Source organism: Eumetopias jubatus, unplaced genomic scaffold (genome assembly GCF_037043125.1).
Source record: "Eumetopias jubatus isolate StellerSeaLion01/CBP00866 unplaced genomic scaffold, mEumJub1_p1.0 scaffold_5, whole genome shotgun sequence".
Lineage (NCBI taxonomy): Eukaryota > Metazoa > Chordata > Mammalia > Carnivora > Otariidae > Eumetopias > Eumetopias jubatus.
The window spans coordinates 22,355,396-22,383,265 of record NW_028274811.1 but is presented as its reverse complement, the minus strand read 5'-3'; the positions used below and the strand labels follow the sequence as shown (position 1 = coordinate 22,383,265).

The window sequence follows — 27,870 nt, the reverse complement described above, 5'->3', positions numbered from 1 at the left end:
ACCTCAAGCGGACTCCTTGCTGAACAAGAGCCCACTGCTGGGCTCCATCTCAAAACTCTAAGACAATGACCTGCACCAAAATCAAGAAATGAATGCTTAACCCATTAAGTCATCCAGAAGCCCCACCACTGATACGTTTTTAACTTGAATATCCTTGTTGTCCGTCCCTCACTCACCTTCTGGAATCGTCTCAGTAGTTGCTCACCCTTTTGTACGCTTTTTGAAAAACTACTGGCTTTCATGGCTTTCCCTAACACTTGAAGTATAAAAGCACATTTTTATGCTACAAATTAAAACCCATTTTCTTAAATACTATTATTTCACAAACCAGTGGCTGCCATGTTATTAGTGTTTGCCCCACTGCAGAACTAATTTGCAGAATGAAACCCAACTCCAGTCCATCTCCCAAACCTGCTCTTCCCACACTCCTCCCCAAGTTCATAAATATCAACTCCATTCTAAAGAGGGGAGAAACCCTGCCATTAATCCTTCCATACACCCCTCATCCAAAACATCAACAAATTCCAACAATTTGACCTTTTAAACACACCCAGCATCTCAGCATCCCTCATCACATCAAACACTGTTACCTCAGATTTGTTCCTCACTATTGTTCTGACCTCCTCTCGTATCATTCTCCCTCTTGCTGGCCTCCTCGTTTCTCAGTCATGCTCAGCACACTTCCACCTCAGGGTCTTGATGTTCATCATTCACCTGCCTGGACTGCTCTTCTCCCCCAAGTATTTGCAAGGGGTGATCCTCACTCCCTTCTTGTGTCTGCTCAGCATCAGAGAGGCCTTCTCTGACCACCCTTATATAGCACAACATTGGCCATCACCATCTCTCCACCTTTAAGTTTCTTCACAGTACTTACATCTGACCTATTTCCTTACTGACTCCTACCACTAGAATGAAAGCTCCATGACTTGGCTGTGGTCGTAGCTCTATCTCCAGCATTTAAAACAGTGCTGTTGTTGGTGCTCAGTGAGGCTTTGTTGAGTAAATTCATTTCGCTTCAGCATGAAACCAAAAGGATTACTACTTTGGACTTTCCAAACATTTATATTCCAGTCTCATGGGATTGGGAATGTGAGTATGGCAACACAAATACACATAGAGAAGACATCAATTATGAGAGCAGTGTACAGTTCTGCCACATTTTAAAATCCCAAAGTTTATCTTTCCTTCTACCCAAGCAGTCAGCTGGTGTATACCTGGGCAACTACATACAGTATTACAGATAAACCACACTTCACCTCAAGTGGCATGGGTTTAGCACAGTGAAGCCCCTGCCAAAAGTGCGGTATCTTTCAAGTCTGACTTTGCCATGTGCAAATATTTCTTATCAATGTCCTACCTTTATTCAGTCCTGGAACTCCTCTACTCCTCCCCTCTTCACGGGATGTGACCCATTCTTTCCTTCAGGAAACTTCAAGGACCCAAGTTATGTAATAAAGTCATCAGTAGTGTGTGAAATTTCTTGTCCCAGAATCAACACAGCCCACTCAAAGAAGCAGCTACACAAGTTAGTAGAGATAACATACTGTTTAATGCTTTATTTAAAGTCCTTAAGAAGGAAGAACTGCCTACCCTGATACATTCAGTGAATAAATGTTTATTAAGTACCTGTTCTATGTACGGCGATACATGAGACACAAGCTCAGATCCTATGAAAGTGACAGTCATATTCATCACTGATTACACTATCACAAGTGTTCCTCCTCATTTCTCTCAGCTCTACCATCATTCCCCCTTCACGAAGTCAGGGCAGAGGGATGATGTTGGTAATCCCCAATGTGTCTTCCTCAACATCCCAGACATCTCACAGCAGGTCCGGGGACAGGGAGGAAGAAGAAGAGATAACAACAAAGAGAAGTTACTACGTCCTGGCATTAGAGTCAGAAAACCCTGGGTCTGACTTCCAGTTGTTCCACTTTCTATGAGTGACATTAAGCAATTTCTTGGCTTCTATGAACCCATTTTATCACAAGTAAAATATGTGTAAGACCTGTTTCTTAGGAATTGTACGAAAAACCAACAAGCTCAGTGAGACATAAAAGACATTATATGTAGTTCCTCTCTCTTTTTATTAATGAGAAAGGCTGTAACAGAGGCCATATGCAAAAATGACGTACCACCAGCAAAAGGTGCCCAAGCCTTGACTAAGGACAACTGGGCAAAGGTTATTCTACCTTTAAAACTGTTTTAATAATGCTTTAATCCTGTAGAAGCTATTATGGATTGTCCACCACTCAATTCTTCCATATTTGATCATCATGCTTTCCATTATACGTGTTGAAGTTGCCCATCAAATATTAATTTGTTTGACCTCCACTTTTAAATTTCTCCTTGTAGGGGCAAGAATCAGTACTTGGGACTTAACTTTTTGAAAAAGGTTAAAAAAAAAAAAAATCAATTCCTGGTAAGAGCCCTGAAGAGTTTCTGCCTTCTTTATAACTCCTCTCTCAGCTTCCCTGACACTGCTACCCTGGCTATTTCTCACCAGCCTAACGGCTCCTTCTCACTTCCCTTTGTTAGTGTCTCCTTAACCTCTAACAAACCTTTATGTATTCTCTACGCCTAATCCCAGACCCCATTTCTTTTCTGTTATCTACCCACTCTCCCGAAGTCATTTCAAGTCCATGACTTTAGACACTCTCTCTATATATACACACACACACACACCTTGTATTAGATATACACATGTATATACACACATACATATATACACATGCATGCGTACGTTTGTGTATAGATTTCCATTATACGTGAAGTTGCCTATCAAATATTAGTTTGACCTCCACTTTTAAATTTATATATAGATATCTATAGATATTTATATAGATATCGATATATATATATCTATATAACCTATATTTACATAGATATAACATATATTCTGCCCTCCTCCCTCAAAATGACTCTTGGACTAAGATGTCTTATAAACTGCTACTCAAACACAATTCCTCCTTTCCCCTCTCAAATCTAGTCCTCCTCCTGTATTCACCATCTCGGTTGTAGCACCATCTATTCAGTTGTTCATCCAAAACCTGGGAATCAGCTCCTCTTTCACTGCCACAACCAATCCACCTGCATGCGATTCATTCTGCCACCAACTCTTATTATCTGTAACTCAGTAATAGCTTGGGTCTCCCTGCTTCCATTGTTGTTCTGCCAATCCATTCTTTATCCAGCAGCCAGAGATGGTGTAACAAAACAGATCATGTGGCTACCTCATGAAAAATCCTTCAATAACTTGCCACTACATTTATAACAACATCTTCTCCTGGCCTCCTATAGTTCTTATAGTTCTTTGGACATACCACTCTCTCCTCTCACTGTATTTACATACACTGTTTCTTTGACCTGGAATGCTGTTCTGCCCTATCAACTTATCCTTTAGGTTTTGGCTTCAGTGTCACATTTCTTGAAAAAGGCCTCCCCAATCCAAATTAAAATTAGGTCTCTTTATATCCTTACTAGTATCCTACACTTTCCTCACATAGCCCTGAAAATAAAGCTTGTAACTATCTTACTTGTGCAACCATTTGGTTAAGGTATATCCAAACAAAGTATATGTTTTGCTAACCACTCCATTATCCCACAGTACCAAGAGCCATGTGGCTAACACTTAAGAAACTCCTCTCTCCAGTAAAAATGTGACAAATAGAAAACTCATGAGTCCTGGCTCTACAATGGCTGCATAAGACACCATGGGAGTGCACTATTCCACTTCATCTGAATTTTCAGGGAAAAAACTTTAAAGTCACAGTGGTGGGTAAAGAAAGGAATTCAAGTAGAAGAAAGACTATATAGTCCTTTCCCCTAACAGGTTTCTAGAGTGCTTGTCTTTTACTTCTTTTTTCTTTTATAAAACCTAGTACAGAGTATATAGATCCAGTTAAGGTGGAAACTGAAGCACTTAGTGATCAAAGATCAAAGTGATCAATCAAGTGCTAGAATTAAATGCTACAAAATTCTAAATACTATGATTCACTGAGGGCTAGAAGCATTAGAATAGGTTTTATGGAGTTAAAAGTAAACAGGTTTCTACAGTGCTTGTCTTTTACTTCTTTTTTCTTTTATAAAACCTAGTACAGAGTATATAGATCCAGTTAAGGTGGAAACTGAAGCACTTAGTGATCAAAGATCAAAGTGATCAATCAAGTGCTAGAATTAAATGCTACAAAATTCTAAATACTATGATTCACTGAGGGCTAGAAGCATTAGAATAGGTTTTATGGAGTTAAAAGTAAATATAGACAGGGTGAGGAACAACTTTTGGGGATCTAGTCAAACTACGCTAGAACCTCTCCTGCCCCCCTTCAACAGCACTATAGTCAGATCTGTACTCCTTAAAATGACGTGTTTCTTCAGTCCATTTGCGAAATTCTAAACAAAATTATTTTCTATATGAGGTTCTATGCTTAATCTAATAAACCTTTTTAACTGACCATAAAGGGCCCAAGTGGCAGAAGGTAAAAAAAAAAAAAAAACTACAAAGAATTCATTACACTACCTGTTGCATAAATGGAGCTATGAACATAACATTTATACACTACATTCATCATGTAGGAATTAAGAGAATCTAAATTGAAACCCTAGAGTTTGCGTACTTCCTGAAAGGCCAACATAGGTCAAAATAACATGGATCGAACTAGAGAGGGTATTATGCTAAGCGAAATAAGTCAATCACAGAAAGACAAGTATCGTATGATCTCACTGATATGAGGAATTTGAGAAACAAGACAGAAGATCATAGGGGAAGGGAGGGAAAAATGAAACAAGACAAAACCAGAGAGGGAGACAAACCGTAGGAGACTCTTAATCTCAGGAAACAAACTGAGGGTTGCTGGAGTGGAGGGTGGCGGGAGGGATGGGGTTGCTGGGTGATGGATATTGGGGAGGGTATATGCTATGGTGAGCACTGAATTGTGTAAGACTGATGAATCACAGACCTGTACCCCTGAAACAAATATTACATTATATGTTAATAAAAAAATAGAAAAAAATAACTACATATGCCATTATTTTCTAGGCACTGAACATGGGCCTTGATGTTTTCTTTGCTTTTCTAATCTTCAAAATAACCCCAAAAGTTGAGGAAGATGAGCCTCAGAGGTTGGGTAGTTGCTTCAACTCTACAGCTAACAATACAAGTTTTCTTTTTAAGATACTATAAATTGATCAAAAACACCCAAACAAAAAACCCTCAAGTTTTGGAGAACTTGAAGTGCTTTGTTGTTCATAGAATTTAGAGTAACAAAAACTTTCCTAGGATGTTTACAAGTTCAAGGTATATAATATCCTTCAATTCACAAACCCTTTTAAAAACTTATGGGTAAATATAGACTGCCTTACTACTTAATTCTTCAGCTTTGGTGCAATCAATCTGAAATATAGCATATGATATTTTTAATAATAAAATGCTATAATGAAAGGGAAATTACCAGCTATACATCTACTTTACAGAGATATGGAGTTTGGTTAAGATAAAAATAAATGTGAAAGAATTTATACAAGAGTATAAATGTTTTAAAAATTGTTTTTCTTCTGATACGACAAAATACCATAATGGAGTTAACAGAAGTAGTATTATCCAAAGCTAAATGATGTCAGGCTTTTAAAGAATCAGTAGGCTGTAAGGATTGGGACCTCTGTAATTATTTCAAACTGTATGAATGTTACATTATCAAACACTAGGACAGGTACAGTCTTGTATAAAATGAGTGTATGAAATCAAACAATCACACCTGAAGAAATTACATGCTTTCTGTATTTAAATTTTTCCACACTATCACATCTCAGCCCGGGTGGTACCAACTCTTTGCATTCACAAAAATTCATCAACGTAATCATTTTACACTTGTTAAAGCAGGCGTCAAGTAATACCAACTCATAAAAGTTAAATATTAAGTCAAATTCCAAAAGCATTGAAGTTATCTCAAAATAATAATTTTCCACCCTGAAGAAATAAAAATCGGATGTGGCCATAAAAAATAGAATTATGGAAACCAGTAGACTTTTAGGGATGGTTTTCTGTTCACAAAGTATAACTACTTATGCAAGACCCCAGAATGTCTTTCAATCTAGACCTCCTCCACAGGGGGGGAAAAAAATTTTTCTCTTGTTTCTCTTTCTTTCCCCTCCTCCTATTTTACACTTTGCCCACCAACTTTTCATACAGTCCTCACCCAAAAAGTTTATAATAAAAAATAGATCTATGCCATTATCAGCAACAGTGTATCCTAAGATTTGTATAATCCTTTGCATGTTCAAGACAGCAGTAACTGAGCTTTAATAATTCAGAAACGACAAACACACCCTGTTAAGATTTTCTTTTCAAACACTACTGTTCCCACTCTCGGGACCCCTAATGGGTATACATAAACCATACAACACAACCTTTAAAAAGGACATCTAAAAAGATGGTACGTGCTCTCCACTCTCTCCCCAGAGCCATCCTCACCTCAACCTCCCGCACACTCCCTTCTCGGGTCCCACAAGCACAACTGTCATTCAGAGGGATGGTGGCTGTTAAGCGTGGGTGAGAAAGAAAGCATACACCGGATACACAAGTGGATGGTGAAGGTTGTTAAATGCAGTCTCTCTTCTATTACCGAACTAGCTTAACCCGCTGCAAACTTTTAAGAGATTAAGTTACATTCCTCCCGCAATCCCACCCTTGACAGCTGACTGCAGAGATGCCACGGAGTCGTGCACGTCCATTCCCGCCACCTCACCCGTGGCGAGCCGGCGGCCACATCCCGCGGTCAGCGAGGACCAGAGGACCAGTGCTTGGGAATGAGGGAGGGCTGGGAGAGCTCACCTTTTCCAGCTCATCGTGGAGCTCAGCCAGGCTGGGCCGGAGTAGCTTCTCGCCCAGCTGCGCTACGGTGTGCCGGTAGTGATCGATCCTAGGCACGGCGTCCATGGTGTTGTGGCCAAAGGTGCGCAGGTAGTAAGTGTTGGTGTGGGTATCATAGTAGTAGTGCTGGTGGTGCCCACTGCCGCCGCCACCGCCCGAGTGCAAGCTGCTGCCCTCGCTCAGCACTGTGTCCCCGCCGTTCTGGAAGCTCACGTTGGGCCCGTCGCCTCCGACCCCCGCCGCATCCGACAGGCTCTCGTCAGCAGAAGAGGCAGCCGGGTCCACGAAGTTCACGCGGAAGCGGCCCTTGGCTTCCTCGCTGCCCTTGCCTGGCCCGCTTTCGCCGCTAGCTTTCCCGTCCGCTGGGGTCTCCTTACCCCCAGCCCCGGCCCCAGGCGCCGCGGCGGCCGCAGTCCGCCCCGCGTTCTCGGAAACGAGGTCCACCTGGAAGCGGCTCTGGCTCGGGGTGGGCCCCAAGGGTCTGCCCAGTCCGTCCCCGGCCGCCGCGGCGCCCTCACCGCGGACCCCGCCGCCGCCCCGGCTCGCGGCCGCAGCATCCTCCGACACTGAGGGCACGGCAGTGCCGGGCAAGTCCACCCCGGCGGCGGCGGCCAGCGCGGCAGCTGGCGGCGTCTCCCCGACACCGGCCAGCCTCGGGGCGCCGGAGGAGGGCGCCGTGGGCCCCGGTTCCATCGCCGCCCGACCCCCGGCGGACTCCGAGAGCCTGGCGGACGTCGCGGGCTGCACGCCCTCCGCGCCCCCCGCCGGCGGTGCCCGCGGCCGCAACGCCAGGTGACGGAATCGCTCAACCCCTCCGCCCGCCCGCCCGCCGGCCCGCCGCCGCCGCCGCTAGCCCGGACCCGCACAAACGCTGCCGGCAGCCGAGTCGGCGCGCGAGTACAGTGGGCGTGGGGCGGGCCCCGCTGTTTAAAGCCTCGGCGGGGCCGCAGCGGTGGCGGCTCCGGCAGCAGCACGCGGGAGGCGGGGTCGGCGGCTCCTCCGCCCCTCAGCCCGCCCACCCGCGGTCCCGCAGTGTCGCGCTGCAGACGCTCCCTCGGCGGGCCGGCCCTCTCGGGCTTCTGCCAGACCCCACGCGAGAGCTGCCTGCGCGAGGATCGCGTCCGTCCAGTCCGCGCCGGGCCTCGGGCAGCGCGAGCCGCTCGGGTAGCGCGACCAGGGAGCAGGCGCGGCGCCGTGCCGCCTCACTGCCTTCGCCGGGATCTCCGCGCCGCTACCTCCTCTTCCGTCGCCCTCCTCCCACCCCTCCACCTCCTTCCCCCGCCCCCTTTGCGGCGAAGAGGAGAGGGGCCCCCCGGCCGCCTCCCTCTCTCCCCGCCCCTGGGGCTGCACGTCAGTGGGCCGGCAGCCCAGGCCTCGGCAGCGGCGGACGGCGCCCGGCCCGGCGGGCGAACGGGCGCCCGAGTCCTGTCTCGGCGCACGCCGACTGCTGATGCGCCCGCGGCAGTTGCCACCACCGCGGAGGCTTCAGGAGCTCTCTCTCTCCAATCTCTCTCTTCTCTTTTTCTTTTTTTTTTTAATTTTTTTTTTTTTTTTTGAGTTCTGAGCTCGCAGTGCTTGGGCTGAGCCGGCGAGATCTCGCGAGATGCTGCGGGGCTGCAGGGCCGCTTCACCTCAGGCGTGTGGTACCCGAGGCGGTGCTAGAGCTGCCGGTCGCCCCCCGCTCCGGTGGGTGATGCCGGGGATTTTCCCGTCGGGCCCGCAGGTGCTTCCGGAGTTGCGCCCCTAGGCGAAGTCGGCTCGCGGCTCTGGCCGGCCGCGACGGCCCTCCCTTACTCCAGGCCTGGGCCTAGGGGGAGGCAGGATTTCCTTTGAGCCGCCACTGAGGCGGTCGACTCCCGGCCTGGCCGCGTTAGATTTGCATAACCAGAAACACTCCCGTGGAGATGCAGTGGGTGTGTCCACACTTCGATGACACCTTTATTTTAAAAAGCTGTGATGTTTGAAGGTGAGAAGGGAGCTAAGTTGTGATACCGTATCGTTTCAAGACGATTCTTAACTTGAGGCATTTCCAAAAATGATGGGAAGCTCAGCTCAGAAGCGAATACACAGCAGTAACCGTAGAGCCATGACTAACCGTGGAGCCCTGACCGGGAACTTTCGGCGTGGGTTAGGTTGTGAAGAATTCCTGTTTTCCTCCTCTCCTCTGCAGACCTGTTTTCTCTTCTGTGAAATGTAGGGGAATATAGTGATTTTGCAACTTTCTTAGCAGCAGAACCTATTTTTAAACTAAATTCTATCCACAGCTCCACGTAAAAGCAGATAACGACAACGAACTGTTTCTTCCACCACTCGTCTTTTATTTATTTGTATTTATGTATTTTAAAATTTTAGTTCCGGGGATAAGCACCCTCCTTTGTTGAACCCTGGAAGTATGGCCCAAGAGCCCTAGAGTTCGCAGAATTATTCGGAAATGCTGTGAAGAAAGTTGCAACCAGACAATTTTCAAGGAATTGTGCTAGCCATGATCTTAGTTGACCTTGGCAACTTTTCGTCTCAATTTACTATTTCTGTTGTAAAAATGGAGAGAGGGAGGAACCACGCTCCGATCATGTAGCCATGGTTTTTAAAGTCCCTCTTCAGCTCTAGTGATAGCAGAAAACCAGGAGAGGCCAGAAAAACCAGGTGGCCCTTTAGGCAGTGCAGTTGCTACTGGGACGTTGCTGCCTTTGTAGCTGCTAGGTGTGGTACCGTAGCTAATTTGGTAGCTGTTGAAATTCAGCATTCATTGAGCTGAACAAACGGTAAGCACTTACCACGAGGTGCTCTGTATTTTGGGGATACGGCAATGAGCAAAGCAGACAGTCGCTTCTCTCATGGAAATCCTAGTCTAGTTGGGGAGAGAGAGGCAATAAAGTTAAATGGATACAGTAGATAGTGTCGCTCGTAGCGCGGAGGAAGGAGAATGGGGTATGCGGTGTGAGACGGCGGTGGCAGAATTTGTCATGGAAGGGCCCCACTGAGAAGGTGACATTTGAGTGAGGTAGTGAGAGATAGTTGTATTTGGGAAAGTAGTGTTCCAAGCAGAAGAAAAACAAAAACTGAAAGGTGAGACAGCATGCCTGACTTGTTCTTGGAATTGCATATAGGCCAGTGGGGCCTATAGGCCTGCTTAAGGGATGGGGAGAATCAAGGGAAATGATGTCAGAGTTTAGGGATCGGGGGCATAAGAGACCAGAATGGACCCCTTTGGCTTTTGGAAGGACTTTGGTTTTTAATTTGTGTGAGATGGTATATTAATTTGGACTGTCCTAACACAATACCATAGACTGAGTTGTTTAAATAATAGAAATGTATTTCCTTACAGTTCTGGAAGCTGAAAAGTCTAAGCAGGGTGCGAGCATGGTCAGCTTCTGGTAAGGGCTTTCTTCCTGGCAGGCAGGCAGCTGTCTTATCACTGTGTCCTCACATGGTGGAGAGAGAAATCTGGTGTCTCTTATAAGGGAACCAGTTTTGTCGGGTCAGTGCTCCACCTTTATGACCTCATTTAATCTTATTCTCCAAAAGGCACTATCTGCAATGTAGTCACATGGGTTAGGGCTTCCACATATGGATTTGGGTGGCAAGGTCACTTACCTCCTTAGCAGATGGCAAGTTATTAGAGAGTCCAAGTAGAGGAAAGGCATGATCTGACATATATTTAAAGCATCAATCTAACTGCCTTGTAAATACACAAGAATCTAAATGGTGGGGATAAAGAAAGAAACAAGGAGATGTGTCAAGAGGCAACTCAACAATCCAGGAAGTGATGATATGGCTTTGACCAGGATGGGTAGCAGTGAAAAGGGGCCAGGGGGCGAGGGGAGAAATGGTTGAATTCTATCTAGGGAGGCAATAGAATTTTCTGATAGTTGTGGAGTGTAAAAGAGAATCCAAGGGTTTTTGCTTGAGTAACTGAAAGAATAGTGTTGCTATTTTCTGAGGTGGAGGAGATGCTGAATGGAGCAGGCTTGGGTAGGAGGCACATCAGGAGCTCAGTCTGAGATGTCTGTTGCAGGAAACAAATACATGTGTAGTAATAAATAGTAGTCACTCATATGAATGGGTAGTTAAAAACTGAGAAGTTCTAGGACAGACTGGAACATGGTACAATGAGAATGCAAAGGGACCAGACTTAGCGAGGGAGGAAGTGACTTTTCAGCTGAGGTCTGAAGGATGATAACTTCCAGGGGCGGTGGGGGGGCGGAGTTCAAAAAAGGGAAATATTGTGAACAAAAGCCCTCATGGACTGAACATGGCCTGACTAAGGAGCTTGCAGCTAGTTTGGTTAAAGCATAGAGCTCAAGGGGCCAGAGAGATAGGAGATGAATCTATCTATTCTAAAAGCATCTTGTACAACCATTAATGGGTTTTCAGGGAGATAGAGGGGGGCATGATCAGATTTAACCTCACTAAAAGTCTCTCTAGTTACATTGTGGGCAGAAGATTGGAGAGGAACAAGAATAAGAAAGACAGGATACAATTTCAGTAATCTAGGCTTGGGATAATAGCTAGTAGCTAACATTTATATGGAATAACTAGTAGCTAACATTTATATGGAATTTATGTCCTGGATTCGGTGCTAAACTCTGCATTCATAATCTTACTTAATTCTTACAACAACACCATGAAGAAAATCATAGCATTACCCGTGTTTTACGGATGAAGAACTTGGTCAAGAAAAAAAGGTTAAGTAACTTCTCCAAGGTCACTCAGCCCAAATCAGGATTTGAATTCAGGGAGATTGCTCCACTAATCAAACTCTACATTGTGGAGGATACACGGGAGATGAGGAAAGGGAAAAATTTGAGAGATACTTCAGAGGTAACTCAAAGGACTTGGAAGTGGATTGAAGGAATGAAGGAGAATAAAGGATGAATGTTCTAACTTGTTTACCTGGGGTTAGATGATGGTAACATTGGTGAGAAAAAGAACATTGCAAAACTAGGTTTGGAGATGGAATATGAGAAATTTGGTCTAGAGCATATTGGGCTTGAGGTACTTTTGAGACATCCAAATGGAAGAGTTAAACTATTTGGCTACACGGGTCTTGGGCTCAAAGGAGAAGTTTGTATGACAGAGTACAAATGTGTGAGTCTTCTGCAAACAGATGATAACTGACAGCATGGACATGAGTAAGATCACTCAGGGGGATGGTATAGAGCAGCACTGTACAATAGAACTTTCTGCAGTGGTGGGAATATTCTATATCAATGTTGTCCTGTATAATAACCATGAGCCACTTGTGGCTGTTGGGCACTTGAAATGCCTAGTGCAACTGAGGAACTGAATATATAATTTTATTTTCTTGAGTTTATTAGTCCCATGAGCTAGTGGCTACCATATTGAACAGCATACGTATAGAGTTCAAAGAAGGTCTAGAGTCCAGCTTTGTGTAATTCCAGCATGTAAAGACTAGATAAAAGAAGGAGTGGCCTGAGAGATGAAAGGGGAACCAGATGAAGTCATTTTTGAAGTAAGGTCAGCTGAGTTAAATTGGGCCAAGAGATGGAAAAAGATGAAAAGTGATAATATATTGAATGTAGTAACCTATATTAGCCAACACAATGGGAGGATAATGGGGAGGAGCAAGGGTTCCAGGAGATAGAATCAAAATGTGCATGTGAAACTTGTAGAGACACTGTCAGGAGAGGTCTCTGTTATTTCACTGTCAGCAAACAGTTGGTGATCAGATTTACCATGTGTCAATTTAGAGACTAACCTTGAGGAGAACAGACTAGTTGTCCGTGCCATGATGGAGTACCCCCATCATTTTGCTCACTTTCCCCTTTTGCCAAAAAGTCAGCCTGCGGCATTGTATGTGTCAATGCATTTACTAGTATGTATTGAATGTACATAGAATTTTAGGACTAGAAGGGACTTAGGTTGTTATTCCAAGCCTCTCAGTTAACAAATACTAAAAATCCTAAAAGGAGACATAGATTATGTCTAGATCTACAACTCTTCATATCTGCAGATTTAGAACAAGTGAGGTACAAAACCGTGTGGAGACTTTAAAATCAGCATATTTGGGGTTTTGTGGTTGTTGTTCTTGTTGTTTTACGGTGAGTTTTCCTTGGATGTGCTGTGTGTGCTCATATTCCACCTGGTTATGGTTTTCCTTTTTTACTAGCTGGCATTCTGCATAAAGAATAGATCAGTGGTATTTTTCTTGACAAATAAAGTTATTATCCTATCATGGAAAAAAAGTTACCCTAGAGAAGCTTGTTTATGCTGTAAATGCCATAATTTTGTTTTCTTACTCAAGTCTCAATCACATTCTTCTTTAAAAATTTATATTTGTAAGTTATAGCTTTCAAAAAAGACAGCTCAGTGTTTTATCGAATTTAAATCTTATCCAAGCAGTACATTCATAGCAAACACATTTAAAATAAACGTAGTCTCAATCTCTTTTCATTCCCCACTTCCACTTATGCATGTATTTGTAATAAAGCTAGTCAAGGAAATCTTTTTTACTCAAATTTTGTACTAGAAAATTATTTTCTGTCTGCACAGATTTAATACTTACAACTGTAGGCTGTGAACACTTGTGAACTTTGAAGTTCAAAATTGTTGTCAAATACTAATATATGAAGCAAATACTTTTACAGAATAGCTTAGTGGTTATAGTCATGGTCTCCTTGGCCAGACTACTTGGATTTGAATCTTGGCTTCCCTGGCTCCTAGTCATGTGATGGGCTAGTGTGACCTCTATGCCTCAGTTTTCTCCTGTGTAAATCAGGGATAATAATGGTAGCTACCTCATAGACTTATGAGGATTATATCACTTACTACCTGTAATGTGCTTAGAACAGTACCAGACACATGTTGAGCCCTTATATATACAAACATTAAATATTTTATTAAAAAAAAGAAACAAACCCAGTCAAGACTTTTAAGTTGTATCTTTTTTGTGGGTGTGTCCTATTTAGTTTTTAAATTTTGCTTTCTGTTTTGTTTTTGAGAGGGATTTAAGTGATTTTTTGAGTAGTACGTAAGCTTTTTTCTGTTACAGAGTTTGTAATTTTTTTAAAGCAGTTGTTAGCATCATTTTCCTGCCACTTATTTGGAAGATGAAACAATACCCTAGATTGAGGATTTGTTCCGTGTTCACCTTAAAGCCACTTATTCTTTTTACTGGGCCCTTTTAAATTAATAGTTTATTACTAAAACTATTATATACTAAATGTATGTTACATGCCAAAGTATGTTATAGTAATGTTTTGTCTGTATTCACTGTATTTACTATACTTTAGAAAAAATAGAGATTAACAACATAACACGCCAACACTTAAAAAATACACATCCTAATAGTTTAATTGCCTCCCCCACTGCCAATATTTATGGAGTCAAATATTGCAGTGTATCCCATAACTAAATTCACTATTCATGAAAAATCTCTAATTTTCTCTTCTCTATTATATTCATTAATGATTAATCCATTTTTCACTTTCAAAAAGTAAGTATAGTTGAGGTATGTTTTTATAATTGTTTAAGATGCCTGAAATACAAAAAAACCATAAACGTGGAAGAGATCTTAAGGATTATGAAGTAAGCCACTACTTTGAAAAATAGAATAATTATTCTACCCTTGACTCTTTAAAAAAAAAAACATTGTTTTTTATTTCTAAGTATCTCTACATCCAGCACGGGGCTCGACCTCACAACCCTTGAGATCAAGGGTTGCATGTTCCATACACTGAGCCAGCCAGGCGCCCCCGCAAAAAACATTTTTTTCTTTAGTAACACATTATAACAGCTACAAGCTCTTATAGCCATAGTATTAGACACGTAATAAACACTCAAATGCTTATTTAAGAAAAGGACATTCTTCCTAATGGCTAAATTATTCTTCTAATAATTCAAATTTGTGCTTCTTGTCCTATTCTAGGTTATGGTAACCCATAAGATGTAAGGTTACTTCTTGTTTTAGTTTCTAAATGATTTCCTCTTACATGTCATTATAGAGCCCAATTTCTAAATACATAATTATTTTTATTACTTTCCTCTGGGCCATTTCCAAGCAATTTAATCTGCCTTTAAATGTGGGCCAAAACTATTAGGTACAATATTCCAATTAAAAAAAATAACTGGTGATTGTAAAGGTAAAGACAGACTTTTACAGTACAAGTAATTGTTTTTACTTAAAACTGGGCTTAGCACATCAGACTTCAGATCTGGCCCCAAAAATCAACTCTTGGATTGGTTAAAAACTGTTTCTAAATTTTTAAGAAATTTTCACTAAAAGTCTCATTCTTTTCCTACCAATTTCCAAAGACCTGAAATTCTAGAATATAAATTAAAAAGTTCATATTTCTGAGGTCCATTAATTAGGTATTTTTCTAATTATAAAAGTAATCTATATTTAATACAGAAGTCATAGGGAAAATAAAAGGGAAATATAATGCCATCATCCTAAAATAACATTTACCTTTTGGTTTTAAACAATTTTTTTTATCTTTTGTAATTGTTAAAACTTACCACTAACATGAACATCTTTCTGTATATATAAATATCTTGCAACTGCATGATTCCTAATGTCTTCATAATATTGCATCATTTGGGTTTATCCTAAGTTACTGAATCTATCCTATTTTTTGAATGTTTAGTTTATTTCCTTCCTTTACAAATATAACAAGCAATGCTGAATTGCTTTATGCATATGTCTTTCTTTCTAATTGATTATTTCCTTAGGATAAATTCCTAGAAGTAAAATTGCAAGGTATGTGTATTTTTAAAACTTCTGGCATACATTGCAAAATTGATTTTCCAAAGCTTATATCAATGTATTCTTCTATCAGCATTGTACTTCAGTGCTTGTCTTCCACCACCCTTACAAATTCTGAGAAGGATCTTCTGATCTTTTTCAATCTGATTAGTAAAAAAATGGTTTAATTTTCAATCCTTGATTGCTGATGGGGGTGAACTTTTTAAAATTTATTAATAATATAAATCATTTATATATATACACATATACATATATACATATACGTATATGTATATGTATATATATATATATCAATTGCCTATTGATGTCTGTAGTAGACTGTTGCTGTATCCTGAAAGTCTGGCTTCCATTCTGCCTTGTTCTGGTAATAGCATACATATGTTTTTTGGTGGGGTATGGGAATGACCTCTCTGTGCAGTTTTGAAGGATATAATATTCAAGGACCTTGCCTACCCCAGCTGAATTGAGAGCACATTAACAAATGTGCCATCTGGCTCTCCCAAGAGTTTTGAATTTTGAATGGTGTGATGCAAAGCCAGAAAATAAGTCCAGTTGCTGGGGCTTTTAGCTGCTCATTCCTCACTGCCTCCCTCACTAGAGAACTGCCTTGCCTGGGGACTGGCAGAGGCTTCATCTGCATCCTCCTTGTGAGTCTGCCTTTCCCTCTGCCCAGTCCTGCCTTCCCCATTTCCTATGGGTGTATCTCCTGAGAGCACTTCCCAGCCAACCTTCTCTATGCCATCTTCCACCTGTGTCTGCTTCCAGGAACCTGCCCATTTATTCCAGTGACAGCACTCATGGAAAACTGTATAGTAATTCATGCTACCAAAACCCTCTGGAACTACTTCTCTTGTCCTTTCTGCATCTGGTTCTTCCTTTTACCTTTCTCGTGTTTCCCAGTAATTCACTTTAAGTTGACCATAGTTGGTTCCTATGGCTTGCAACCAAGAATCAGTATTTATAAAATGTTCTTTGCCATTTTTCTATCTTTTGCTTATCAATTTTAAGAGCTTTTTAAGTACCACATGTATAAACCTTAAACCAAATTGGTTCTCTTCCATTTGTCAGTTGCATTGTAGTTTTGTTCATGTCGTATCAGCATTCAATTTTTTAAAAAATGTATTGCTGTCAAGTATTTCAGTATTTTTCTTTGTTATTTTTACCTTTGTAATGTTTAGATCTTTGCCATTACAAGCTCATGTACAAAAATTAATATGTACATGTTTCGATTTATGGTTTTATTTTTAATCCCCTAACTCTCGTAACATTTATTTTTGCTTTTGTATGAGACAATGATTTAACAATTTTCTACAAATAATTTAACTGAGTATTTAGGTTCTAATGTTAGAATATACTTCAACAGTATCCTCAAATTTCAATGTTTTAAATAAGATCGACATATATCTTTTACTCAGACAGCAGTCCGGAAATGTCTCAAGCTTGCCAGGCAGCTCTGCCTTCTCAGGAAGGAGGCTCTCATTCTCTGGGTCAGAGGTACTTGCTTCACTTCTTGCTACTTTTCAGTCAGTGGGAAGGGGGAACTAGAGGTTAGAAAACAAGCAACTTCCTTAGCATCACACAACACATACACACATGCACGCGCATGCACACTTGCATCCTGTTGACCAAGATTTAGGCACTTCACTATGCATAGCAGGTTGGGAAATATCTTTTACTGGACATTCATGTGGACAGCCAAAACCTATGGAGTTCTGGTATTTTCTATGATGAGGAGTCCTGCCAGTGGGTAGAAACATGCATTTTAAAGGATTATAAAACATCCTAATACTAGCATTAAAATGGTAGTTATGTTGAACATGGAAACTGAAGATGTACCTAGAAACATCAAGATTAGTACATAGCTAACATTTTTAAAGGGTTTTCCCCTTTATAAAGTGTGTGTGTGCGCGCCTGCCGTAGCAATTCAAATCTTTTCTTCTTCCTCCTTCACCATCTCTACCACCATATTTGAATATTGTGCATGAGTTCAGAAGAGTTTTTTTTTTTCTTAACTAGATGATTTTAAGTCTCTGGACATGCTGCATGGTACTCTTTTGTTCAGCTCTCAGATTCTGTGCAGGCTAGGTGAATATGAGCAGTGATGATAAAAAGGATACGTTAGTATGATTGTTTAAGAGGATTTGCAATTTATGAAGTAAATTCATCAAGAAATATAATATTCCTGAAAAGGAATGACCTATATCTGACTTAGGAATGAGTATTAAAGATGTAATAATGAAGAAAGAATCAGAAATTCTATCTTCTCATCTATCTGTTCTTAGGACTGGTACTGATTTTTATTGTGGTGGTTTGGACACAGTTTCACATTCAGCCTCTCTGTGCTTTATTTTTGGATTATAAATGCCCAAACTTTAGAATTCATTCTACAAGCCTTTGACTCCTTGCTGACTAGAATAAGATATCCTTTGGAATCAGTGTTGGTCTATGTGAAACATGGTTTTGATGCAGAATAGTTCTGAATGCTTTGTTTTATTTTATTATGATATATAACATATATATAGGGAAGTGTTTAAGATATATATGTACCTCTTGATAAAAATTACAAAGCAAATATCTGTATAAGCCACCATCGAAGTCACAAAACATAACATTGCCCAGCCCCCAGAAGCCCCCAAGTATGCCCCTTCCATCTCACAACCCTTTTATCCTACTCCCAGATAGACTGAGGTAATTTCCTTGGTTTTTTTATATGCGTATATATCCCTAAATAGAATATAAATAGATTCATACTGCAGGGTTTTTTGGTGCCTTGCTTCATTTCGGCTTATGTTTGAAGAGTTATCTATGTTGTATGTGTGGTAGTACATTTATTTTCACAACACTATAGTGTTACCTTGTATTGGTATACCCCAATTGATGTAGCCATTCTGCTGTTAATGAATATTTTGGTGGTTTCCAGGTAGTTTTTGTTTTTGCTATTGTGAACATTGTTGCCATGAACAATTTAGTATACATGTCATGGTGGATATGTGTAAGTTTTTGTAGGTTCTGTATTTAGGAGGGTATTGCTGGTTCACAGGGTATGTTCTTTACCTTTGGTAGATCATCATCTATCTATAGAAGGTGACAAACCATGGAGGACAGACTGTTGTCCAATAAAGTGGTTGTACCAAGAATGGTATTATTTTTAAGGTTCTTTAGCATCTCTTCAGATATTTGCTAAGTTTCTTGAGTGAGGAAAACAAATGTTATGGTATTGTATTTCATTTTAAAGTTAAAATACCATGTAGAAAGGATGGAAACCAACTAATTAATGGATATTTAGGTCATGTCCAAGTTTTTATTATTACCAGTGATGGATCCGTAAATACATTGGAATATATATACCTTGTAATATTTGAGAGCTTATTCATTGGGTACATTTGTAATTACAGAATTATGGTTCATAGTGTATAAGCATTTTAAATTTTGATATATACTGCAAAATTGCCCTCCAAAAAACTGTATCAATTTACCTTCTAATCAATGACTATTTGTCAGCACTGTATATTGTCAGAATACTTTGCTGTTCAGATAGTTGAGAATATAATTCTGTTTGCATTCATTTAATTACGAGTGAAGTTGAGCATGATTCCATTGGTTTTCCTTTTTCTGTTCAACTGCCTTAGTATCCTTTTCCTAATTTTCTGTTGGATAGTTGCATTTTTTCCCTGAGTAATTTGTAAAACTTATGACAAATTAAAGAAATTAACATTTTTGTCTATTATGTGTTGCAGATACTTTTCCTGTTTTGGTTAATTTTTACACTTTATAACTTTTTTGTACGTAGGCTTTAATCTTACGATTTTCATATTGTACATAACTTGCAAATTGCTTAGAAGCCTATTTCATGTGTTGTCATTTGCTTTGTCAATTTATAAAGACAGCTAAATTTAGCTCACAAATAGCTCAGCCTTTTTTTTCTTTTTTGCAAAGATGTATGTGTGAACATCCTTCTAGGAACCACTATAGATCATGAATACGATGAAGCTAATCAGTTTTGATCGTCAAACAAAAATGTGGTTAACATTTAAATGACTACTCTTTCCTTCTCCCTTCAGTGGCCCTAAAAATCAATGGGTAGGAAAGTATTATTAGTAAGGGACAGCATCTTATCAGACATAAAGTATGTACCTTAAAAAGTTAGAGAATACAACCTTCTCTCTCCAACCTTCCTTCAATTTCATGTGCTCACTTCATCTGAAACACCGTATCAAATACTGTCAGAAGTTGCAGCACCTCTTACAACAATTTATTCATGGATAAACTTTGGCTTGTAATAAATGAAATGAAATTGATTTATATGGACTTTATATTTGCTTTAGAAACCTATAATAGATATCTTAATAGAATATTTAAAAGATAACAGATACATGAAGATCCTTAAAACACTTAAGGACATCCAAATGAGTTATTATTTGCATATATAGAAATAATCTATATGAACCTAGCTTAGATTCAGTTCTAAGCCAAAATGACTTCTAGTTCAATCCAAATTAAACTAAGAGACTGAACAAGTTCAAATAAATAGTAACAGACAGTTATAAGTAGTGGGGAGTAACCAGCCATGCAAGACATTTTTAGCTTATCTTCTTGTTTCATATATATTTTAAAGCTTTTTATAAATTACTTTGTAAAATTAGCTAGTATGACATCAAATCTTATCTTTGGCTGTTGTTCAGTAAATAGACTAGAAACTCAAAGCCACCAGAGTTCTAGTTGGAAACATGAGATTCCATATTGCCTCAAACTAATCTTGCTTTCTCGAGAGTTCTTCAGCTCAGGCCTACTAGAAGCTAATAGAAGCATCAGGCCAGTTTAGACAGGACCTCATACTTTTGGCTTTAGAAGTTAAGAAAGTTTCATATTAGACTGAGGGAATTGTAACTATTTCAGGTCTGTCATTTAAAGATTTTCTAAAAGATGCTGAATATCAAAAGCTTATTGTTTTCAATAATGCATCTTGTTAAATATTTAAATGCTATTTAGTTTATAGCCTTATTAAACTTTATCTTAAGAGTTTTTTTTAAACTGCATCTTAATTTTTACTTAAACACTGTTGCATTTCTAGTGCTGTGAGAAAGCTACTTTATTTGGCTCCAATTCTAGAAATTAAAAAAAACTACAATACCGGTCAGATCATACATTAAAAATGTTCCTAACATGTTTAAGTATCTTTGTTTAAAATGTGTATTTCTCATTAAATTCTAGGAGAGCTTTAAAGAAACATTTTGGACTGTAGTATTCAAAGTTGAACTGAACACTAAATTGTGCCTCCAAAAAAGAAAATGTAAGATTCAGTTAAGAAGTTAGTTAGAAGGTAAATATAATTTATCAGTTACTGGACCCTATCAGAAATAAACCTTTCTCATATCAGTGAGATCATATGATACATGTCTTTCTCTGGTTGACTTATTTCGCTCAGCCTAATACCCTCCAGTTCTATCCACGTCATTGCAAATGGCAAGAATTCTTTCCTTTTGATGGCTGCATAATATTCCAGTGTGTGTGTGTGTGTGTGTGTGTGTGTGTGTGTGTGTGTGTGTGTGTGTATACCACATCTTCTTTATCCATTCATCTGTCGATGGACATCTTGGCTCTTTCCATAGTTTGGCTATTGTGGACATTGCTGCTATAAACATCGGGGTGCACCTACCCCTTCGGATCACTACATTTGTATCTTTGGAGTAAATACCCAGTGGTGCAATTGCTGGGTCATAGGGTAGCTCTATTTTAAACCTTTTGAGGAACCTCAACCTCAACCTTTCCAGATTGGCTGCACCAGCTTGCATTCCCAACAGTGTAGGAGGGTTCCCCTTTCTCCACATCCCCGCCAACATCTGTCGTTTCCTGACTTGTTAATTTTAGCCATTCTGACTGGTGTGAGGTGGTATCTCATTGAGGTATTGATTTGGATTTCCCTGATGCCGAACGATGTTGAGCTCTTTTTCATGTGTCTGTTGGCCATTTGTGAATCACGGACCTGTACCTCTGAAACAAATAATACATTATATGTTTAAACAAAAAAAAAAGGAGATAGTAGGAAGGGAAAAATGAAGGGGGGGAAATCTGAGGGGGAGACGAACCATGAAAGACTATGGACACTGAGAAACAAACTGAGGTTCCTAGAGGGAGGGGGGTGGGGGGATGGGTTTGCCTGGTGATGGGTATTAAAGAGGACACTTACTGAATGGAGCACTGGGTGTTATACGCAAACAATGAATCATGGAACACTGCATCAAAATCTAATGATGTATGGTGATTAACATAACATAATGAAATAAAAAAATTAAGGTGATATGAAGCAATTAATGAGGGAGTTAGAAGAACACTCGAGGATTTGAAAATTCTTCTGTAATGGATCAGTTTTAAATGAGACCATTATTTAATTCAGAGAATATTTTGATGTCCTGTTTCAGCACATTTTAAAAAATGACCTTGGCTCTAATTTGAGCCAATAAAATTGATAAATTTGTTAAACTTTATATAGAGTATGTTTTTTTAAAAAATGTGTATATTTGTGTACAAACATCCATGTGCCAGAAAGAGACAATAAAGCATTATGTCAAAAAAAAAAGAAAACTTTCTCAATATCAGAAATTTCAAAGTAGCTGAAAATAGTTTTTAAATGTTAAGATTTTAAACTGCCTTTAGAAATATCTCTCTATATATTATTTCCTCTGCTTTTTAAAGGGAATACTGAAAATAATACTTTTCTGGCTCAGGTCAACTTTTGTAATGATAAAGCTATCATAACATGCTGAAGGTGGTAGCTGTAGATAACAAGTTTAGATTTATTGAGAGATGATTCTCCATGGATCTTTTGGACATTGCCTTTGTTGCAGACTTTTTTTTTTTTTTTAATGTTTGTATAGCAACCAGCCTTTGAAGATTGAGATAATGTCCCCCTGGGAGCAGAGAGCAGGTATGCTCACTGCCCATTAAAGAAGGTTCAGGTTCCCTAGGCTCAGGTTCCTTAAATTCCTCTCTTGTAAGATAGACACTGTATGTGCAGGTTTTGCCTGGTTCTCTTCATGTTGCCTTGTGGGAATTGGGGCTTAGGGAATTGATGCAAATGCTGATTATCTCTGACTGCTATTACTGTGAGAAATAAGTCTTTCGTTTCTGACCATAGGGTCTCATGTCTTCTGCCACCATCTAAGAAACTATAGCAGGCTAAACTGTTAGCTTGCAAATAAGGTAAAATTCTCAGAATCTTCATAAGTCTTGACAAGATGATATAGAACAAGGATCAGTAAACTTTTTCTGTAAAGAGTTAGATAATATATGGTATCTATTACATATGCTTCTTTGATTGTGTGTGTGTGTGTGTGTGTGCACATGGTCCTTTAAAAATATAAAAGCCATTCATAGTTTGTAGGCCATACCAAAACAGTCTTCTGGCTCGATCTCACCAAGGGGCCATATGTTGCTGTTGTAGAGCCCTGATGGGCCTCCGATGTTGAACATGGGATTAAATGGCTCTTCTGCTTTCCTCGCCAGTTCCTCAGAACCTAATTATTACAGGTTGCTTTTCACCCATGCTTTTAAATGACATGATAAAATGAAGCTTGTGCTGCTGCATATCTGCTGGGAAATAAAATATGCAAAATTAATTAGATAATAAAAAGAAAAAGTGTTTTCCTAAGTGGCTTTTCTGGAACATTTTCATCCTCACCCTCACTCTTGGCAATCAGTTGATTTGTGAGCCAAATATCTCTGATTTTTTTGATACTAACGGTAGTTGACACGCAACTTGTCCCTTCTATGACACAGTGCTCACAGTAAAAATTTACATTGTTTTTGGGAGGATTTATTCTAAAAATGTATAATTGATTCCTCTGAAAGCGGAGGTTGACCCAAGAGGCTCTTGTTTTGTGTGAAAAGAATTTCTCTAAGCATATGAAACATTGGGTCTAAATTGGTCATCTAGTATTGATATGTTAGACAATTTTAGTCAACCTTCTAGGACAACTTAAAAGGCTATTTAAGAATTTTAAAAAAAAGCATGTGGGCATCTCACAGTTAACAATAATGAATTACCAGGCTGGGATCTGGGGGAGGGATGAGAACTAGGGAAATGGCTAGATAATGGGGCTGCTTTTTCCCTAGGCATAGAAATGAAGTGGCTGCCCCATGGTTTTGCAGCCTAGAATAAGCCCTTAAAGGCGTAGAGCTGAGAATCCAGGGCCCACCAAGCAGGGACAGTGGTGAACTACTTGTTCATCATCAGGCTGGGAACGAGGCATTACAGCTTAGAAGAAAATGAGAACCATAAAGAAGATAAGCATTTCCAAGGACATCCACCAGCTTTTAAATCATGTGTGGTCATTTGGAGGTGATCCTGGATTGCCAGTATTCCCAGGAACTTGGACTAATTCATTGTAAATCTCTTGAGGAAGATAACAGCATCCTAGGCCTCAAGTTATTTTTACCAACAATTTTGTGTGATGGAGCAAGACAACAGGATAAAAAAAATAAATGTATTACAAAAAAGCAATAGAAACAGAAGAGTTACATAGGGACTTTTACATATTGGAGTTAACAGGCACATGCTCTATTTATCCAATTACAATTTTCGTGAGGATAAAAGATTTAAAATTTATAGGAGTGCCTGGGTGGCTCAGTCAATTGGTTGAGCGTCCACTCTTGGTTTTGGCTCAGGTCATGATCTCAGGGACAAGGGATCAAGCCCTGCATCCACTCTTGGTTTTGGCTCAGGAACCAAGGATCAAGCCCTGTGTCCGGCCTTGTGCTGGGCATGGAGTCTGCATGAGATTCTTTTCCTCTCCCTCTGCCCCTCCTCCCCACTCTCACTCTCTCTCTAAAATAAATAAATCTTTAAAAAAATATTGAAATTTTATAAATTAAAAAGCAAGTGGAAATTCTAGAATTGAAAATATAATTGAAATTAACTGAATGATCAGATACATCATGTAGAGAATATGTGAGGTGGAATATATGTCACAAGAAAATATGCAGAATGAAGCATGGAAAACTTGGAGACGGTTGAAATGAAAATTAGTAAAATTAAAGAAAATATCCAAAATAAAGTTGAAAGAGAGAAAAGGATGGGAAATAGGTAAGAAAGTGTGAGGGACTTAGAAAATCTAGGGAGGTCTCAGATTCTTGGAGATTCCCAGAAAGCAAGGAAAGGAAGAGAGGAACAAAAACCATATTTGAGGAGACAATGACCAAGAACTTTTCAAAGCTAACAAAGACATGACGCTCCAGTTTCAGGGTGGCTAGGAACTATAGGCAAGAAGAGTAAAAATAAGACTTTACATCAAAGCAAAAAAAAAAAAAAAAGCTGAAAACCAAAAACAAGGGTAAAATTTTAGAGCAGCCAGGGGAAGAAAACAAGGATGGCACAAAAGTGCAACAACTGGTCTGAGAGCTGACTTTTTTCCCATTGTTGTAAAATATATATATAACATACAATTGACTGTTTTAACTATTTTTAAATCTAGAATTCAGGGACATTAATGACATTCATAATACTGTGCCACCGTTACTGCTTTTCATTTGTAGAACTTTTCATTATCTCGAACCAAAACTCTGTACCCATTAAAAAATAACTCCATTCTCATCTCCCCCGAACCCTGGTAATGTCTCTTGTACTTTCTGTCTTTATAAAATTGCTCATTACAAGTATTCCATATAAATGGAATCATACCATGTTTGTCCTTTTGTGACTGGCTTATTTTACTTAGCATACTTTCAGGGTTTATCCAGTCTGTAGCATACATCAGAACTTCATTAATTTTCATGAGTGAATAATATTTCATTGTATGTGTGTACCACATACACACACACACACACATTTTGTTTATTCATCTGTTTTTTGATACACATAGGTTGTCTGCACCTTTTGGCGTTACAAATGATGCTACTCTGAACAGTGGTGTGCAAGTGTCTGTTTGAATACCTGTTTTCAGTTCTGTTGGGTATATACCTAGGAGTGGAATTGCTGGGTTATATGGTAATTCTATGTCTATATTTTTGAATGGCTACTCAACTGCTTTCCAAGAGATGACATCTTAATAAAAATAAATAAGCCAGAACATAATTGAATACCATTTTCAAAATGCCTTTGGGAAATAACTACCAAACTAGAATTATATATCCAATGAAAATATCCTTTCAAAATTATGTTTTCATACAAACAAAAATTAAGAGAATTCGCTATCATACCCGACTTAAAGGAAATACTGAAAAGAGTTCTCTAGATAGATGTAAAATAATTTCAGAAGGTTGAAGATGCAGGAAGGAAAGAAAGACAATGATAGTGGCAAATATGGGGGAGGAGGATATAAAAGAATACTGAGAGTATGAAGCAATAATAATAATAATAATGAAAAAAAGATAGCAGGAAGGGAAAAATGAAGGGGGGGAAATCGGAGGGGGCGACGAACCATGAGAGGCTGTGGACTCTGAGAAACAAACTGAGGGTTCTAGAGGGGAGGAGGGTGGGGGGATGGGTTAGCCTGGTGATGGGTATCAAAGAGGGCACGTTCTGCATGGAGCACTGGGTGTTAGGCGCAAACAATGAATCATGGAACACTACATCAAAAACTAATGATGTAATGTATGGGGATTAACATAACATAATAAAATAAAAAAATAATAATGTCTTGGGGTGAAATATTGAGACAATTAAAATACCTGAGAAGAATGGCATATAAGTCAGGAAGGTGTTGAGTTTTCTAAGGACTTTCCCTTGTCTCGGAAGAGGGTGAATCTATTAAATAATGGTAGACTTTGCTAAGTCAATCATGAGTTCTAATCATTAGGAAAATTGTTAAAAAGAAATAGTAAAAGAGTATATAACCTTCAGGTTAATATAAGGGCAAAATAAAAAATCCAAATGAAGGCTGAAAGGAGATACAAGATAAACAGAAAGCACTACATAAAGTGGTGGCTTTTAAGCACAAATATATCATTAATTGCATTACATGTAGAAGAGCTAAATACTTCATTAAAAGACAAACAAAAGGTTGTGCTGTTTACAAACATGACATTTAAAATGTGAGGTGCTGGGCGCCTGGGTGGCTCAGTCGTCTGCCTTCGGCTCAGGTCATGATCCCAGGGCCCTGGGATGGAGCCCAGCATGGGGCTCCCTGCCCCGTGGAAGCCTGCTTCTCCCTCTGCTTGTGTTCCTGCTCTCGCTATCTCTCTCTGTCAAATCAATAAATAAAATTAAAAAAATAAAATAAAATAAGGGGAGGGGGTGGGGGGGTGGGTTAGCCTGGTGATGGGTATTAAAGAGGGCACGTTCTGCGTGGAGCACTGGGTGTTATGCACAAACAATGAATCATGGAACACTACATCCAAAACTAATGATGTAATGTATGGTGTTTAACATAACAATAAAAAATTAAAAATAAAAAAAAATAAAATGTGAGATGCAAAAAGAATAAAAGGATAGAAAAAAATGCAAACACTTACCAAAGGGATGCTAAGATAGTGGTATAAATATTAGAGAAAGCACACTTTAAGGTAAAAGGCATTATTAGAAATAAAATGTGTGCTTCATAATAATAAACATTTTAACTCACCATGAAGATATAAAATACTTATGTATAATTATACAGCATCAAAATATATGAAGCATAAATTGATGTAACTGAAGAACTAAAATTCAAAATCAGAAAATTTTTAACATACCTCTCTCAGTAACAGAACAGATTTAAAAATTGTGTGTGTATATGTGATCAGCAAGAGTGTAGAAGATGTGAACAAGATTAGCCAACTTGACAATAGATCACTACACTGGCAAGAAAATTCTAGAGCCAGGCTTCTACCAAACATTTAAGGATGCAGTATGTCAATCTTACACAAGATCTTTCAGAGAAGACAAAAAGAGGAAACAACTTGTTTTCTGAAGCCAGAGTAATCTTGATACTCAGACCTTTTAAGCAGATAATGAGAAAGGAAGTTAAAAACCTGCCTCACACATAGATAATATATCAATATTAATGCAAAAGATTATGCATGATGACCAACCTGGGTTTATTTCATGAATTAAACTGAGTTAATATTAGAAATGCAATCAGTATAAATAACCAAATTAATTGAATAAAGGAGAATAATTAATTGTATCATAAGCTTAATAGATGCAGAAAAGGTGTTTGATAAAATTCAACATCTATTTGTGAATAAAACACTTTGTAAACTAGAAGTAGAAGGAACTTCTTTCATACGATAAAACATTAGTAAAAAGCCTAGGTTAAACATTATACTTAAAATATTGAAAGCCTCCCTTTGAGATAGGAAA

At 39.3% G+C, this 27,870-nt stretch overlaps 1 protein-coding gene and 1 long non-coding RNA gene across 2 annotated transcripts in view; one reads left to right on the top strand and one right to left on the bottom strand.

The window, feature by feature from the left end:
* The window catches only part of SLC12A2 (solute carrier family 12 member 2), a 103,754-nt gene extending 96,087 nt beyond the window's left edge, over window positions 1–7,667 (bottom strand). The window contains exon 1 of the mRNA XM_028103478.2: window positions 6,830–7,667. Within this exon, the coding sequence (XP_027959279.1) occupies window positions 6,830–7,561 (732 nt within the window). The 5' untranslated portion in view covers window positions 7,562–7,667. The remainder of the gene's footprint in view (window positions 1–6,829) is intronic.
* A 775-nt stretch (window positions 7,668–8,442) lies between these two features.
* The window catches only part of LOC114209563 (uncharacterized), a 289,818-nt gene continuing 270,390 nt past the window's right edge, over window positions 8,443–27,870 (top strand). Inside the window, exon 1 of the long non-coding RNA XR_015768155.1 lies at window positions 8,443–8,834. This is a non-coding gene — a long non-coding RNA (uncharacterized LOC114209563). The remainder of the gene's footprint in view (window positions 8,835–27,870) is intronic.